Here is a 16639-nt window from a genome sequence, read left to right as displayed (position 1 = left end):
CCAGTGAAAAAACAATCTCCAAACATCGGAGGAAGCAAACAACCCGCACACGAACACTGCCGATGACGCAAACAATAACACACAACACACAATGCACGACAGAGGGTTAAATAGGGAATACAATTCAACATAATGGGGAACAGGTGTACACAATCAGGACACAACAAGTCAAACACCGAAACATAGATCGGTGGCAGCTAGTACTCCGGGGACGACAAACTCCGAAGCCTGCCCGAGCAGGGAGGAGGAGCAGCCTCTGCTGATTCCGTGACAGACACACAGACACACGGACACACACACACCTATACACTGACCTTTGCAGGTCTTGCCGTCTGGCTGCAGGGTGAATCCCACGGGGCAGCTGCAGCGTACCCCTGTAGCCGTGTCCTTACACGTCCGGTCACAGCCGCCATTGTTCACCGCACAGGTTTCTTGGTAAAACAAAAATATACAGTGGGAGAAAAGAGAGGAGGGGCGGGGGTAGGGGAGGGGTGTTAACCTACTGACTGGTACGCATATCTAAAGAGCAGAATGGTCTATTCAAAAAGACCAAAAGAGAGAAACAGTTGACACTGAAGATATGATGGGTGGGTTGAGAAGAGGCTACATACAATGGAGAAATACACAACAGGGTGATGTCATGTCTTCAGGGTATATAGCTTTTTCATCATACCCATTCAGACTTAATTTCCACAATACTAAACACGTGTCAAGACATTCTAGTTATCCATCAGACCAGTGACAGGTTTGAGACGGTACACAGTTGAAATGTCATAGACTGTTCATAAACAGGTTATAGACAGGTCATAGACCGATTATAAACTCATACTCCGGATTCTCTGTTGAACATAATTGATTGGAACACCTAGTAGACCAATATTAAAGACAGATTTCTACAAAATATAAACAAGAGATTCATGGGCAACATGTGCTGATAGCCAGTAGCCTAGTTAAGACAAGTATGCCCTGTTTCCAAAAATGACAAGAAAACATTTAGTTAAAAACGATACTGAACGTTAAGTAGAGAAAACATGAGAATCTAAAATATAGTTAGTGGCGGGATCAAATAGTAGTACGTAGGACTGAATGTGTATATTTTGACTCCAGGAAAAAATGTAATTGTATGTGGCCAAGATAAGGTTTGCTCTGACTTGTGAATATATTGCCTGAGCTAACCCCAAAACAAACAGCACCTTATGGCATCTCCACTTTACCTGCGCAGCCCACTGTTGCTTTAGGAAAGCTGAGCTCACTAATCCCCAATGGGCGTCAGATACTGCTGAGGACGGTGAAACTGTACACTGTTATTAGAAAGTGGATCAATAATAGGCTACTACATTTAATAAAGAAAAGTTTCAGATTAACTATTTGGGTCTGGCAGGCTTCTGATATTTCCTGGAAAAGACTCAGTTGAATGTGCTTAGTTAAAGGGATAGTTTGGGATTTTGACAACGAAGCCTTTATCTACTTCCCCAAACTCGTGGATACCATTTTTATGTCTCTGCGTCCTGTATGAAGGAAGTTAGAGGTAGTTTCGAGAGCAATGCTAACTAGCTTAGCACAAAGACTGGAAGTCTTTGGGTACAGCTAATGATAATGCTAGTTAGCATTGGCTCGCGAAACTACCTCTAACTTTCTTCATACTGGACACAGAGACATTAAAATGGTATCCACGAGTTCAGCCAAAATCCCAAACTATCCCTTTAAAGGTGACAGAAGACGCTGAAATGGCTCTGGCTATTTGGACATGGACATGTATGCAAATGAGAGATGGTGCACTTGTCTCTCTGGCACCTATTCCCAGCTCATTAAATGCAAAGAGGTTCTGTGCTTGCCTTAAGGGAGGAGGGAAGAGGATAAACACTTTCAGACTGGCTAGCTAACATGTCCGGCTCTAGAGGTCACAGCATTAGCATAATACTGTCAATGAGTGCAGTGTCACGGACTGACGGCATCTCATCAGTGGACTGATCCAACATGGCCGTCTGTTTGCAGCAAAAGCAAATTGCAGGTGGGTGCTGTGAGAGCCAGCATGGTCGCCAGTTTCTACCACCACAGAGAAGCTGTCAGTGCCAAAATGGCTCTACTTTAAATGAGGCTACTGGTGTGTTTCATAGATATGCAGATCACTTTTTGGGATACTGAACCTAATTCCTAGAAAAGGAAAACACAGAGGGAATAGGGGAAGGTGAGATACTTTATCTCCCTGGTACACTAGATGACCAAAAGTATGTGGACACCTGCTCGTCGAACATCTCATTCCAAAATCATGGTCATTAATATGGAGTTGGTCCCCCCTTTGCTGCTATAACACTGTCCTGGGAAGGCTTTCAACTAGATGTTGGAACATTGCTGCGGGGACTTGCTTCCGTTCAGCCACAAGAGCATTAGTGAGGTTGGGCACTGATGTTGGGCGATTAGGCCTGGCTCGCAGTTGGCATTCCAAATTATTCCAAAGATGTTTGATGGGGTTGAGGTCAGGGCTCTGTGCAGGCCAGTCAAGTTCTTCCACACCGATTTCGACAAACCATTTCTGTATGGACCTCGCTTTGTGCACGGGGGCATTGTCATGCTGAAACAGGACTGCCAGATGGTGCAGTGTGAATCTTCACTCCAGAGAATGCGTTTCCACTGCTCCAGAGTCCATGGCGGCTAGCTTTATACCACTCCAGCCACTCCATTGCGCATGGTGATCTTAGGCTTGTGTGCGGCTGCTCGGCCATGGAAACCTATTTCATGAAGCTCCCGACTAACAGTTATTGTGCTGGCATTGCTTCCAGAGGCAGTTTGGAACTCTGTAGTGAGTGTTGCAACCGAGGACAGACAATTTGTACGCACTTCAGCACTCTGCGGTCCCTTTCTGTGAGCTTGTGTGGCCTACCACTTCGCGGCTGAGCCGTTGTTGCTCCTAGACGTTTACACTTCACAATAACACCAATTACAGCAGCTCTAGCAGGGCAGAAATTTGACGAACTGACTTGTTGGAAAGGTGGCATTCTATGATGGTGCCACGTTGAAAGTCACTGAGCTCTTCAGTAAAGCCATTCTACTGCCAATGTTAGGCTATGGAGATTGCATGGCTGTGTGCTCGATTTTATACACCTGTCAGCAACGGGTGTGGCTGAAATAGCCAAATCCACTAATTTGAAGGGGGGTGTCCACATACTTTTGTATATATAGTGTAGCTTGTCTGATGGGTGCTGTAGGGTACGGCAGCAGACCCCTGCAAACGTTCCACTCAGGTGTGTGTGTGTGTGTGTGCGTGTGTGTGCATGAGTATGTGCGTTGTTGTGTGTGTATGGGGCTGTTAATGGGTCAGAGTGATTTATACTACTGAAAGCAATGGGCCCTATCATTAGCTCAGCGTGAGTCCTGCTCAGAGCCCCTCTCCTGCTCTGACGAGCCAGGCCCGCCCACCCCCAGGGCAAGGCTGCACACAGGAACACAGACCCGCCGCCCGCCCAAACACACTGTGATTGATGTACTGGACATGCTCAACCTACCCCCGAACAGCCCCTGTGAACCCCCTTCCCACTTCCTCCCCTCTCCTACCCCTGCATGTTTCTGTCTCATGCACACTGTATGCTATGACTGTAAGGACAATATTTATAACCATCCTCCCTAGTCAATGACTGTCTGACGTCTCTCTGTCCGCCTCTATCACGAAAAAAAAAAAATGACCCTGATCCAGCATTACAACTTTTCTACAAAGGCTAACACTCTTCTATTCACAGCCATCCATTCTGCTTCCCTGTGTCTCAATCTTATTGGCTCTAGTCAACGTGCTGAAGCTGACAAGAGGAAGAGGGACAGGGTAACACCTCTTTTTTGGAAAAGGGAGTGGGGGTTTGGGGGAGTTTCTGGTGGAGACATACTGGGGGAGATTGGTGGTTGGATGTATCCATTCAAGGGAACCAGCTCTCATCTCCATGGTGACAGATTAAGATTACTTGTCTGTCTTGTTTGTGTGAGCAGCGGCAGCAGGGCCAGTTGTGTGTTGGCTGAGAGCCAGTACAAATCAACAGTGACACCCCTGACATCACACCCCTCCATCTCACTGTCTCTCTCTCTCTCTCCTCTCATCCATCTCTAAGATACCTGCCATGCTCACACATGCTCTGGGCAGACTGACTGACCTGCTCTGCTCTGCTGACGTCAGGAGTGGAGAGATAGACAGTGGGTGTACACACACACACACGTCCCTCATACTCCTCACACACACAGACATGCTGACCAGTCATATCTCCATGCAGGCCCTTCCCTTCTCTCTCTCAGTAAGACACACATCTTCTCTCAGAGAGGACACATGTTCTATTGATTAAGATGGAGTCATGAGAAAAGAGAAGTGGTTGTGCTTTATTAAGCATCATGCCAAGTCCCATCAACCCTCCACACGGATACTGACTGAGCTGTAGGGGCACGATCGTCTTTCAGCAGGGCCTAGCTAACAGGATCCCCCTTCACTGTGTCATGGGTACCTAAACCAGCTGTCAGCGCTGCCCTGGTCCTGCAATCACGCTATCCACACACACACATGCCAAGCTCAGCCCATCTGTCCTAGGTGAGTGGTTTATTTGGACTCTTCAGCAGCCGAGGTCAGTGTAGCTATAGTCTCTCTCTCTCTCTCTCTCTCTCTCTCTCTCTCTCTCTCTCTCTCTCTCTCTCTCTCTCTCTCTCTCTCTCTCTCTCTCTCTCTCTCTCTCTCTCTCTCTCTCTCTCTCTCTCTCTCTCTCTCTCTCTCTCTCTCTCTCTCTCTCTCTCTCTCTCTCTCTCTCTCTCTCTCATGCTGGTTTAATTGACATTTTTTAATTCCTAAATTAGTAGAACTTTGAAATGCCCTGGCTTTTTCTGTGCTGGAACTTTCACTTTCTTCACTCATTCCTCTCGCTCTCTCGATCAGGCTTTTTCTCCATCTATTTTTCATTATAGCCCAGGTTCCAGTTTAATCTGTCTTGATCAATCTGGGCTCCAGTGCTATGGGCCAAGGCCTACAGCAGCAGCAGACGTACAGAGAGAGAGAGAGTCAGGAACGCTGTGTGTCAAAGCAGGCAGACGAATGGAGCACAGTGTCAAATCTAACATGCTGTTGCCGGACAGACCAGGCCAGTTCAGGGCTGTTCTAAAGACTTCCATAGTCTCCTCCTATACTATAGTAATACCTACAGTAGATCTATTCTCCCCTGCTTAAAATAATTTGCCTTCTATTGGTTTCAATTATAATTTGGACTAACGACCTGCCTGGAAATAATCAAGTGAGACGAATCTAGTGAAAATGAGATTTCTGAGATGACAATGGTAATCAGACTAATCAGACCTGTAGAGTATTAAAAAAAAACCTGCAAATAAAAAAGTTAGGATAAAAACATCTCAATAACACAGGTCATATAGAGCGGGCTAAAAACATAAATCATGGTGAGACAGAGATATCAAATGTGAGATGGGGGTTATAGAAATAATGGAGGATACAGTGTTGGAATGAAGGGGAGGAGCATCAACGGTGACATCATCAGATATGAAAACAACAGGACTGAGTCAGGCAGGGGGAAATTCTTAAACTGAGGAAAGATGAGAAGGATGGAAAAGTTAACAATTAGAGGAGATAGGTGGAGTTTTGTTACCAACAATCAACCCCCAACCTCAACCCCCACCCCACCCTACCCTTAACCAATGACCCCTCCCACCCATTTACTGGCCAAAGTCATCACCTGTTGAAGTAAGATCTGCCTTTGTATGGGAGAAACCTACAGGCACCAATAAATCACAGTAACAGCACATACAAGCTCAGGATGTCTGCATGACTGACTGACTTAGGTCTCCATGTTGAAAACAAAATAATAAAATAAAGGAAACAGATCCATAAGAAACCAAGAGGGAAATGCTGCTCCGAGGCTCCAAAGGCTCAGGAAATGCAGTATTAGTTAGATATTAGTGGGGGTTCACCCGTTTAGTCTGGTTTAGTGGTTAGTCCATATTAGTTGAGATATTTCCATGAAAGGGAGAAATATTGAAACCACACTTAAACAGTCAGGTAGAACTTTACAGGACAGGGGTTCGAGGTCTGAAAGAGGGAAAAGGAAGGAACACAGGGACAGACTATGTACAGAATGGTGTTATCTAGGAGTTTATTGGCATACGTTGTCTGAGATCCATGTTGTTTGTCATTTCTCACCAACTCTGGGGATTGATTTTCGTTCAACAGTCAGTCACTACTGTTGAATGGATGTATCTTCCTCCACTGAGTCGGGAAAGGGTTAACTATTCATGCTTTTATTCATTTGTGTATTCATTTAATTTGTTTTATACTAATTGACTGAGTCATCCATTGATGAATCCATTGATGAACCTACAGTGTAGATACAGTATCTGGAGCCTGTCTCTCATCGACAGTGTAGGGTGGCAGTCTGAAATGAGAAGATGGCGATGGGCACATAGTAATAATAAATGGTTAAGGGCCCTCTGAAAGACATCCCTTGAGTAGTAAGGTTCCAGATATGTTGGTACTGCAAGGGTCATGCTAGAACATATAACTGGCCAAGGGGAATGAGACGGAAATTATGCTACAGGAGGGATGGGAAGTTATAGGTAACCAATATTAAAGACTTAGGTGTCTATTCAATCAAAACCGCTATCTGGAAGTAGGCAAGGCAAGCACTGCAGTAGAGTTTATTGAATAAATGAATCCAAAAGTACATTCTCACAACATAAGATTGATGATTTGTCTTCCAGATGGTGGATTTGATTGAATGTCATCCATTTCTGCTAAACACGTGTATGTGACAAATACAATTTGATTTGATTATAGGCAAAGAGACTCTGCAGATAGAGACTCTTCAAAGATACTAGCTGAGATGTTCTCCATGACAACGCCAAAGATAATGGGATGGATCTGGAACGGCTCCTCGTGTACTGTTCCCTCCAAGCCATGAGTATCATCATGGGGAGGGGGAAGGAAGAACTGAGGGTGTTTAAAATATTACAGGAACCTTTTCGCCTTAATAGTGAACATGAAACCATGTAACAATGGTCAAGTCCCAAGTTCTTCAATACCTTTTTCGTTGACCATAAACTTTCCTTTATGTCCAAAGACTCTGTAGTACTTGAGGAGTGGTGCCCGACCATGTCAGTCTAATCTTTGGAGTGATGAGTAGCTGCCTACAGGAGTAACTGTTAGTTACTGTGGGAACTCTAGAGAACATGGATCTTCTGCCGAGATGGGAGATGGGGAGAGGTGGGAGCAGGGTTGGAGAAGTTTACCAACAGACTTGGACCTTGAGGGTGGACATAGAGGGTACCAAGGACTTTCATTAAAAAATAAAAGAAAAAAGAAAAAGAGAGAGAGAGAGTAAAGGGGGGATACAAGCACAAGCGCCATGGCAACACATAGAAAGAGGAAGAAAAGAGTTACCCATAAGTAGCCGCCGTTTCACCCGCTTGTCCACATCAGCTACTGACGTGGCATTGAACTCAGAGCTCTCAATTGCAGCCTCATCTCTCTCTAAAACACAAGTGACAAGGGGACAAACAGTGAGCAGTAAGGTTAATTAGAAGCCCAATGTCCACCGCCTGCTGCCGCCCGAGACGTCAAGTCAAGTCAGCCCCTCTTGGCGTTTGAGCAAAACCAAAGCCAAGAAGCAAGAAGCCATGAAAAAGCGCCAAATCCCTGTTAGAGTGTTAATCCCAAAAACAAATCCAAAAGTCCCAGATAGCAAACAAAATGAAGTAAGTTTCAATCAGAATCAGTCTTTTAGCTTAAAAAAGAAGCAGGATGAGGGTAAGGGTGGGGGTAGGGGACAATTGGAAAAAATTGAAGTTCAAATAAAAAGATAATTTAGGGATGTGTGGGGGAGTTTGTTGACGTTGATGTTGTAGCCGTTGCTGTTTCTGTCTTCCATATCAAATGGCCACACACTCTCAGCAATGATTCCCTCACATCCAAAAAGGAGGAAGAGGGGGAGGAGGAAAGGGAGGAGGAGTAGAGGGAAGGATGAGCAAACATGTCCAAGACAAGCTGCATGAGTGTGGGTAAGAAGCAGGGGGGGGTGACAACAGAAGAGGGGGAAAGGGTGACGAGAAAGGGTAAAGACAAGAGGCTATACAAGCCACCAGATCAGACAGACACTACTGAGGGAGGGAGAGAGTCCAAGGACTTCAGAATGACAAAATGAAAGAAAGAAAGAAAGAAAGAAAGGGAAGAGAGAGAGAAAAAGAGAAGAAGAAGAGAGGAGGAACACACATCAATAAATGGGGTTGGGGACTAGTGGAGGGATGGAGAGGGCATGCATAGAGGAGAGGAGAAGGAGGTAGTCTGGGGGCAGCGCTGGTTGCCTGTTTGTCTATGGAACACATCACAACTGGCTTTAACAGTCAACGCTGGAAACCATGTTCCCAAGCCGGGCGGTGGGCGGATGGAGGGAGGGGTGAGAAGGGAGAGGGGAAAGGTTGGGGATGGGGTTACGGTTAAGATGAACATGCAGATATGCAGCTGAGCAAACGCAGCTATGCATCAGCAAACGCTGTGTTAGAATGGATGGGCAGGGGTGGTGAGGAGCGCTACTGGGCCTTGGGAAGAGAGGGAGTCTTTCACTGGGACATCAGAGTCATTAGGCTCTGAATGAGCATCTCTCTCTGAAGCACTGAATGGGGGGGCAGGCCAGGGCACTGCCACTCAGTACAATGGAACTAGGACTGTCTTTGATGTACAAAGTCCTATGGAGGGGGATTTTGGGTGAGGAGGGAGGAAAGGGTAACTAAAGCCCCCCCTGGTCACCCCTGGCTTGGCCCGTTACTGGTCTTTCTCAGGCGGTTAGTTTGGGAAGGTTTGGTAGACAAAGTGAAGGACTCTCTGAAGCAGTGTTCACAAATGAATGGAGGCTTTCTGGCTCTCAACTAACGTTAGGTGTGTGTGTGCGTATGTGCATGTATGTGTGTGTGTGTGTTTGTGCGTGTGTGTGTGTATGGGTGACTGTGCAATTATGTGCTGGTGTATGGATGTGAGTGCTTGTGAGTGTGTGCATGCTTGAGTGTGAGGGTGTGTGTGCACGTGTGTATGAGCGTGTGAAAGTGGGTGTATGTGAGTGGGTGGGTGTGTAAGAAAGGGTGAGGAGGAGGAGGAGAAGAGAGGACTCCAGGACACTCCTAAAGGAACCAGCAGTTCTAAGGTCCCTTTAGAGAAGGCCTTCTGAGGGGTTGTTTAGAGAGAGAGCAGAACTTACACAGGACATAATCACTGAAGGGAGGGAGGAATGAATCCATAAGAGTACACTACAGCTAAGAGGAGAACAGTAACGATGCACTGTAAGAAAACAGGAGGACAAGAGTTGGTTGCTATTAATGTAACTGCAATTCAAGGAAGGGGAAAAATTAAATAAAAAAATTACAATAGCAAGAACAAAAAGGAAATCAAACGGAAAATGCAGAACAGTAGGATCTCCCATGCAGCCAGACAGACAGAAACGCAGACAGGCAGAAGGGTTGTGTAGATTAGTGACAGAGGTATAGGTATGGTGAGGACAGACGGACGTACAGACGGACGGGCTGGCAGACATGGAGAGTGTGTCAGATTGAGAATGCATGCGGCTGGCTGGGATGACGGCATGGCGGAGGCAGAGGTGTTATTGAGAAACAGGCAGGGGTACTGGTCCCTGACTCTACAGGTGGATGAGGGAGGAGGTGCTGATGGGTGGGGGTGAGGGGTAACATGGGTTTTGGGGGTTGCCACAGTAACAGGATTTTGTTTGCTTGTTGAGGCCATTGTACTGTACTGTTAGGGGGAGGGGGGCATATTGCAGGTTGGAGGGGGGGGGGGGGGGTGTTTGGAGCGATGTTTGTTTTGGGTTTGGGTGGGTAGCTCTATGTAATGTTAGATCAGGCTGCAACTGAGATGTTCGCTCTAATCCTGTATCATTGTATATTAGTTCCCCCCAAGAGTCTTTAATAAACTTTAATTTAATTCCCTTTTATAATCTTAATTCCTTTGAGGTAAGGATTTTTAACCCTTAGTGAATTGAATTTGAACATGGATGCTCAGACAAGACAGGCAATCAGTAACTATCACCAGAAAGCAGGAGGAGGAGGTAGGTAGGAAGAGGAGGAGGAGGAGGAGAAGGAGGAAGAGGAGGAGCACTAGAGACAGCGCTCCACAAAAGGTGGGTCAAAGGTGGGCCCAGTGACAGAGCAGTTGGGACACTCAGACCACAGACACAGAAGGGCGTTTCCTCTCGCCATAGAGAAAAAGACACGGGACAGAGGGAGAAGGAGAACAGGGTTTCTCTCTTTCTTTCATTCTTTCAGAGGTTTTCCTCTTCTTTCGTAGTGGATTGCGTTGCTCCTCGCATGGCTGGAAAGGAAAAGGTTATGGGCACAAAATGAAGGCAGTTCTGTGAGATTCTGTGAGAACACAGCATTGATGATACTGTACAGTAGAGATCTGTTTGTGGGGAGAGAGAGGGCTTCTCCAGTGTTCTAGCACAGCAGGAATGACAACACACAGAAAAAGGGTTTACTTGTGACATGACAGAAGACCTGTGTGTGTGTGTGAGTGTGTGTGTGTGTGTGTGTGTGTGTGTGTGTGGTGTGTGTGTTTTAATTCCAGTTAGAACAGGTATTGCAGGGATCATCAACTAGATTCAGCCACGGCCTATTTTTTCATGCGTGGATGGTCGGGGGGCGGAACATAATTATAAATAATTTGTAGAGAAGTAATTTGCAAGAAGCCCAAACAGATATGACTAAAACAATAATTTCCAACCTTGCTTACATTTGTATACGATCACGTCTATTATGCGTGGGAATACTTGGCAACAGATTTGCTAAATTAAAATCACTTGGAGCTGATTTCCTGGTGTTTTTACTGTCATATGTCCAACAATGAAAATAAATAAATAATAATAATATTTTGTCTGCTCAGAACACTTGTAGGGCCAAATAAAACCACCCGCGGGACAAATTCTGCCCGCGGGCCTCCAGTTGGGGAACCCTGAGGTATTGTGTTCAGTGTCTTGCCTAATCTCAGATGCATCTGACCTTAGTCAACTCCAGAAATGGTTTAACTCATTCTAGGGACATATGTACAGACTTTGACTAACTGGTATAATGTAACACAAATAAAAAATAGTTTGTGTATCTGCCAATCTGCTTTAGGTTGCCATGGATTTTGCAACTCGGTGTGATAAACCTTGTTTAGGAGCTATGGAGAAACAAGGGAGTCTGTAAATCACTGTCTCGTTATGGACAGACAGACAGACACCGCCAGGCTCCCTTTGGAACGCTCAGGGAACGTTCAGGAACATCTCTGTGCACCCAAAAAACATTGGAGTAATAAAAAAAATTTAAAGCCAGAAGAAATACGATTTGGTACGTCCAAGCTTCCGAGCCAAATGTGGGACTGGGGTCCGTTGGAAGGAAGGCTAAGAAAAATAATCATTAAAAACCTTTTCACTTACTTGGAACCTCTCATTTATATTCTGCAAATTCCCCCAGAAAAAAAATTCATGAACATTTCCTCTCTGTTCGGCTTCGGCGCCGCCATAGTCACGGGATACGGCCACATTGACAGCCGGGCGTAAAAGTTTGCCATTTGGCAAATGGTAGCATGCGGGCCTGGCATCTCTCTGGCATGCGTTACGCTGACTTTTCTGGGGGAATGAAGATGATGAATGTGTTTTTCAACTTCTGAGACGTCTCAACTATTAATTTTCCAGTTTCCAATAGAGCCCTACCTAGCGATCTAACCCCAAAACACCCTCTATTACTCCTCCCACTCCCTGACACGTTAACACTCTACTACTACACTGGCTACTTTGTCTGCAGTCAAAGTGTGTGCTTGTCAGTGAGTGTGTATACAGGTACAGGTGTATTTGTGTGTGATTGAAAGAGAATGAGAAAGAGAGAGAGAGAGAGAGAGAGAGAGAGAGAGATGAGAGAGAGAGAGAGAGAGAGAGAGAGAGAGAGGAGAGAGAGAGAGAGAGAGAGAGAGGAGAGAGAGAGAGAGAGAGAGAGAGAGGAAAGAGAGAGAGAGAGAGAGAGAGGAGAGAGAGAGAGAGAGAGAGACTTGACTTTTTGTCTTTCTTTAATGGTACATCCTCATTTCATTAAACCCCCCCCCCCCCCCCACTGCATACTCACCTTTCCCTATACCCCATGATACAAAAACAACAACACACATCACAATAACCCAAACCTCACCACTTCTACAACCGTATATCCAGACCATCTTCCAGCTATACAGACAGCCCCCCCAACACACCATATCTCTTGAAACATCTCCACACTTTTTATCATTTTATAGAACTCAAATCCCACCCTAAGGCGCGCAGAGAGCATCCCATTAAATAATAGTAAAGGGTCTGTTATCCCTCCACCTTTGACCCTGTTCCTCCTTGTTATCCAAATAGCTAACTTTGCCTGAGCAAACAGAAAATTCAACAACACACATTTAGCCTTTTCCTTATTTGAATACCTGTACCCCATTATAAACATCCCGACAGTAAACTCCACCCCCAACCTCTCACACAGACATTCCAACAGAGACATTAAAGGCATTAACCTGGCGCACACAGAAAACACATGAATCACAGTTTCACTCATGACACAGAAAGGACACCCCTGTCCGACTCCCGGTTCAACCCGTGCCAACCAGCTGTTAGTGGCCAGGGCTCCATGTAAAACCCTCCACTGGAGGTCCCCTGACCTCTTTGGTACTGGAAGTTTGTAGAGCCCCCTCCATCTAAAACCCACCATACTCTCTGCCCCACATACCCCCTGCCACGGATCTGCTTTCACTCCTGTTAGGCTCCTGATGTTCCTTACCTTAACGCAGAGGTTGTAGAAGGCTTTACCTCCTACCCCTTCAAACTCCCCCAGGCTCGGAGTGTTAAAATCTAACAAGTCCTCCAGACCCCCTTGCCAGTCCCCAGTCTCTGCCTTCACATGCAGTGGTGGAAACATTGGTGGCCCCTCCCCCTTTGGCCGCTCGAACACCCCCTTTACCGGCTCAGACAGTACCTCCTGGACTTCCCCAGGAATCTCTCCAGCAGCCTAAGAGATGTTTTAGTATGAAAAATGTATGCACTCACTAACTGTAAGTCGCTCTGGATAAGAGCGTCTAATAAATTACAAAAATGTAAATGTAAAATGTAATGTTAGTCCTGTTTGTTGTGCTAGGACTTCTGGGGTTTTCCACCCCTCCTCTCCCAGCAGGCGCAGGTCACCCAGCCTTAGTAATCCCGCTGTCATCAGTCGCCTCTTCAGGGTGGCCGACTGAACCGATCTCAAAAGGATGGCTGGGTTGTGGAAGATAGGCTCCTCCCACACCCACAGCCCAGGCTCCACACCCCCTTCTCGTGTGGGCCTTAGTAGCTGCCAGGCCCTCAGCACCGCAGAGTAAAAATCAGAGACCTGCTGTTCTCAGCCCCTCCAGCCTCATGAGGAATAGCTGCCGGTCCAACCCTAATCCGCCAGCTCTCCTCAGCAGCGTGCATGCTGGCTCCCTCCATCCGACATCAGTATGGTAGAGCAGTCTCGCCACCCCGCTCTCCAGTTCCACCAGGCCCTGACCTCCTTCATTTACAACACTGCCGCCTTCAGCCAGTGATGGCCCGACCAGAAAAAATCCACCAGCTTGTATTGCAGGTCTGCGAGCAGACCGGCGGGGGGTTGAGGACAGCCAGTTTATGCCACAGGGAAGATGCCACCAGGTTGTTGATTATCAGCACCCTCCCTCTATATGACACTTGGGACAGGAGCCACCTCCACCTGGCCAGTCTTGACACCACTGCCTGTGACAGCCCCTCCCAGTTCCTCCTGACCCACCTCTCCGAGCCCAGGTACACCCCCAAAATGTTAAGCCCTTCACAACCCCACTGCAAACCCCCTGGAAGCAGAGGAGGGGCCCTATCCCCCCATGCACCACATAACAGAGCTTTGCTCTTGCCCCAGTTTACCTTAGCTGACGAAGCTCCCTCGTACACCTTCAGACTAGTCTCTAGTGCCTGCATATCCTGACCATTACAGAAACGTCATCTGCATACACTGACACTGCTATGCCTGTCCAGCACACTCCCTGCGGTCTCCTGCGTAGCAGGCCCAAAAAAGGCTCAATGGCTAGTGTATATAATTGCCCTGATAGAGGGCATCCTTGTCTAACGCCCCGCCTCACCCAGACTGGCCTACTGAGCCCCCCTCCCACCTTAACCATACATGATGCCCCAGCATACAACATCTTCACATACCTTTCCCCAAACCCAAACACAGACATCACATTAAACAGATACAAATGGTCCACTCTATCAAAAGCCTTCTCTTGATCTAAAGAGACCAGACCAAAGCTCACATTAGAACCTCTCGACAAGTCCAACACGTCCCTGATTAAGAACAAGTTGTCCGTGATTGAGCGTCCTGGTACACAATATATCCTTGTGTACTATAGAGTCCAGATGGGACTTCAGTCTGTTAGCGAGGACCTTGGCAAATATCTTGTAGTCCGCACAGAGCAATGCCACAGGCCTCCAGTTCTTAAGTTCACACAAGTCCCCCTTTTTGGGCAGGAGAGTCAGAGCCGCCCGCCGGCAGCTCATCGGCAACTCTCCTACCCCCACGCACTCACGCAACACGCAAAAGAAGTCCAGTCCAATTATTCCCCAGAATTTTTTATTAAACTCCACTGGGAGTCCATCAACCCCCGTGCACGGCCGGGGGACATCTGGGTTACGGCCTCTGCCAGTTCATGGGACAACAGGGGAATGTCAATTTCATCCCTCTGTACCTTAGAGAGCTTAGGGAGTTCGGCAAACAAAACCTGAGCACACATAGGATCACACAGTTCTGTCTTATACAACTCAGTATAGTTGTATAAGGCATCTCCCCCACCACAGAGGTCACCTGCCCATCCGAAAGCCGTAGACAATGCATACCCTTGGCTTCACCGCTCTGTCTTTCCAAACCAAAGAAGAAGGAGCTGGGAGCATCCATGTCCTTGAGCATGGAGAACCTAGCTCTTACAAGTGCTCCCTTTGCTTTAACCTGGAAAAAACTGCCCAGGTCCCCACGTAGTTCAGCTAAATTAGCCTGGAGGCCTACATTGCCTTGCCCCACCAGCTCTACCTCCATCTCACTAATACTACGCTCGAGTTCCCCCAATACTCTCCTAGCCTCTGAGGATGAGAGAGCTGTATACAGTTGGCAGAAAAGCCGAATTTGGACTTTTCCCACATCCCACCATTGACTCAGAGACTAATACTCCTCTCTTCGCTGCCCCCACCTTTCCCAAAAAGTCTGGAAACCTGAGCAAAAAGTGGCACCTTGTAAGAGCTTTACATTAAACTTCCAATAGGATGCCTGCCGAGGCCCTGGTGAAATAGACAGCCGAGCCATGGTTATGTGATGATCCGAAAAACCCACCGGGAGAATGGTAGCGCCCAACAGCCTATTGCTCTGATTCCTGGACATGTACAATCGATCAAGCCAGGCTGCACTCACCCTAGCCCCAAAGACCTTCACCCATGTATACTGTCTTGTGTTGGGATGTCTAGTTCTCCAAACATCCACTAGGTCAAACTGATAAATAATGTCCCTTAACACCCCCACTGAACCTGAATAAGGCTCCTCCCCATTTCTGTCTTTCGTAAAATCCATCGTACAGTTCCAGGCCCCGCTGACCACCAGCGTCTCCTCAGGCGATATCTGTGAGAGTTCCTGTCTAAGACACCCAAATAGAATACCCCTCTCTCTCCCTGTGTTAGGCGCATACACATTTATAAAGACAAAACCCTGGATGTTAATTTCTGCTTTTACTACAAGCAGTCTACCCCTACACACCTCTTTTGAGGAGCAGATTTTTACAGACAGACCTGGTACAAAAAGGACTGCCACCCCTGCACTAACATTTGTCCCATGGCTCAGCACACTTGCCCCTTTCCACCAGAGCCCCCAATCTCCTTCATTCACCACATCGCTATGCGTCTCCTGCAGGAACAACACCTGTACTTTTTTGTTTGTTTTACATATTCACCCAACACACTCCTCTTTCCCGCATCTCTGGCGCCATTAATATTAAGCGAGCCTACCCAAAGAGTCTCCATAAGAAGTGGGAGAAAAGCCAGAAAAAAAAGAGACCAATAGCAAAGCTCAAAAAGCCCCAGTGCCAGAAAGAAAACGTTCATCTAAACAGTGTCTGAAGGTAGCCTTTTACGCACGGTTGTGACCCACTTCCTCAACCTAAACCGTTTCCTGGGTGAGAGGACACCATGCCCCTCATTTTTCATAGCACCTTGACAGTTCCCTCACCGTGTACTTTGACCCCTCTGACTGACTGGCTGTCAGCTCTGGACCCATTGAGGAGGAGTCTGAAAATAAATCCTCCTCATCGTCTTCCTCCTCAGACTCACCTTCCTCCTCCTCATCTCCATCTCCCATCCTGACCACCTGCTCTTCCTCTCTAGTCGGGGCCTCCCCCCCAGCACCAGGCAAAGGTTCCTTGGTGCCTTTCACCACACCAGCCTCTGCCCTCCCACCTCCTTTCTTCTCCCCCTTTTTCCTCTTCCGCTTGACACCCTCCTCCACCCCCCCCCTAGTCGCTTACCCTTCCCCACTATACTCTCCTCATCCTCTAGCATAACCTGACTAAGCCCAGCCTCATCTACAC

At 47.1% G+C, this 16639-nt stretch overlaps 1 protein-coding gene across 1 annotated transcript in view; it reads right to left on the bottom strand.

Moving 5' to 3' along the window:
• Nucleotides 1-314: 314 nt before the first annotated feature.
• Nucleotides 315-16639, bottom strand: part of LOC311123252 (signal peptide, CUB and EGF-like domain-containing protein 1) — a gene marked incomplete at both ends in the record, with an annotated part of 19330 nt that continues 3005 nt past the window's right edge. The window contains 2 exons of the mRNA XM_084197508.1: nucleotides 315-431; nucleotides 7406-7495. Of these exons, the coding sequence (XP_084053634.1) occupies nucleotides 315-431; nucleotides 7406-7495 (207 nt within the window). The remainder of the gene's footprint in view (nucleotides 432-7405; nucleotides 7496-16639) is intronic.

This window comes from Coregonus lavaretus (genome assembly GCF_964263955.1).
Source record: "Coregonus lavaretus genome assembly, contig: HAP1_SCAFFOLD_7384, whole genome shotgun sequence".
In the NCBI taxonomy this organism is placed as follows: domain Eukaryota; kingdom Metazoa; phylum Chordata; class Actinopteri; order Salmoniformes; family Salmonidae; genus Coregonus; species Coregonus lavaretus.
The sequence above is the reverse complement of the archived record's forward strand: the minus strand, read 5'-3'. Positions and strand labels throughout refer to the sequence as shown.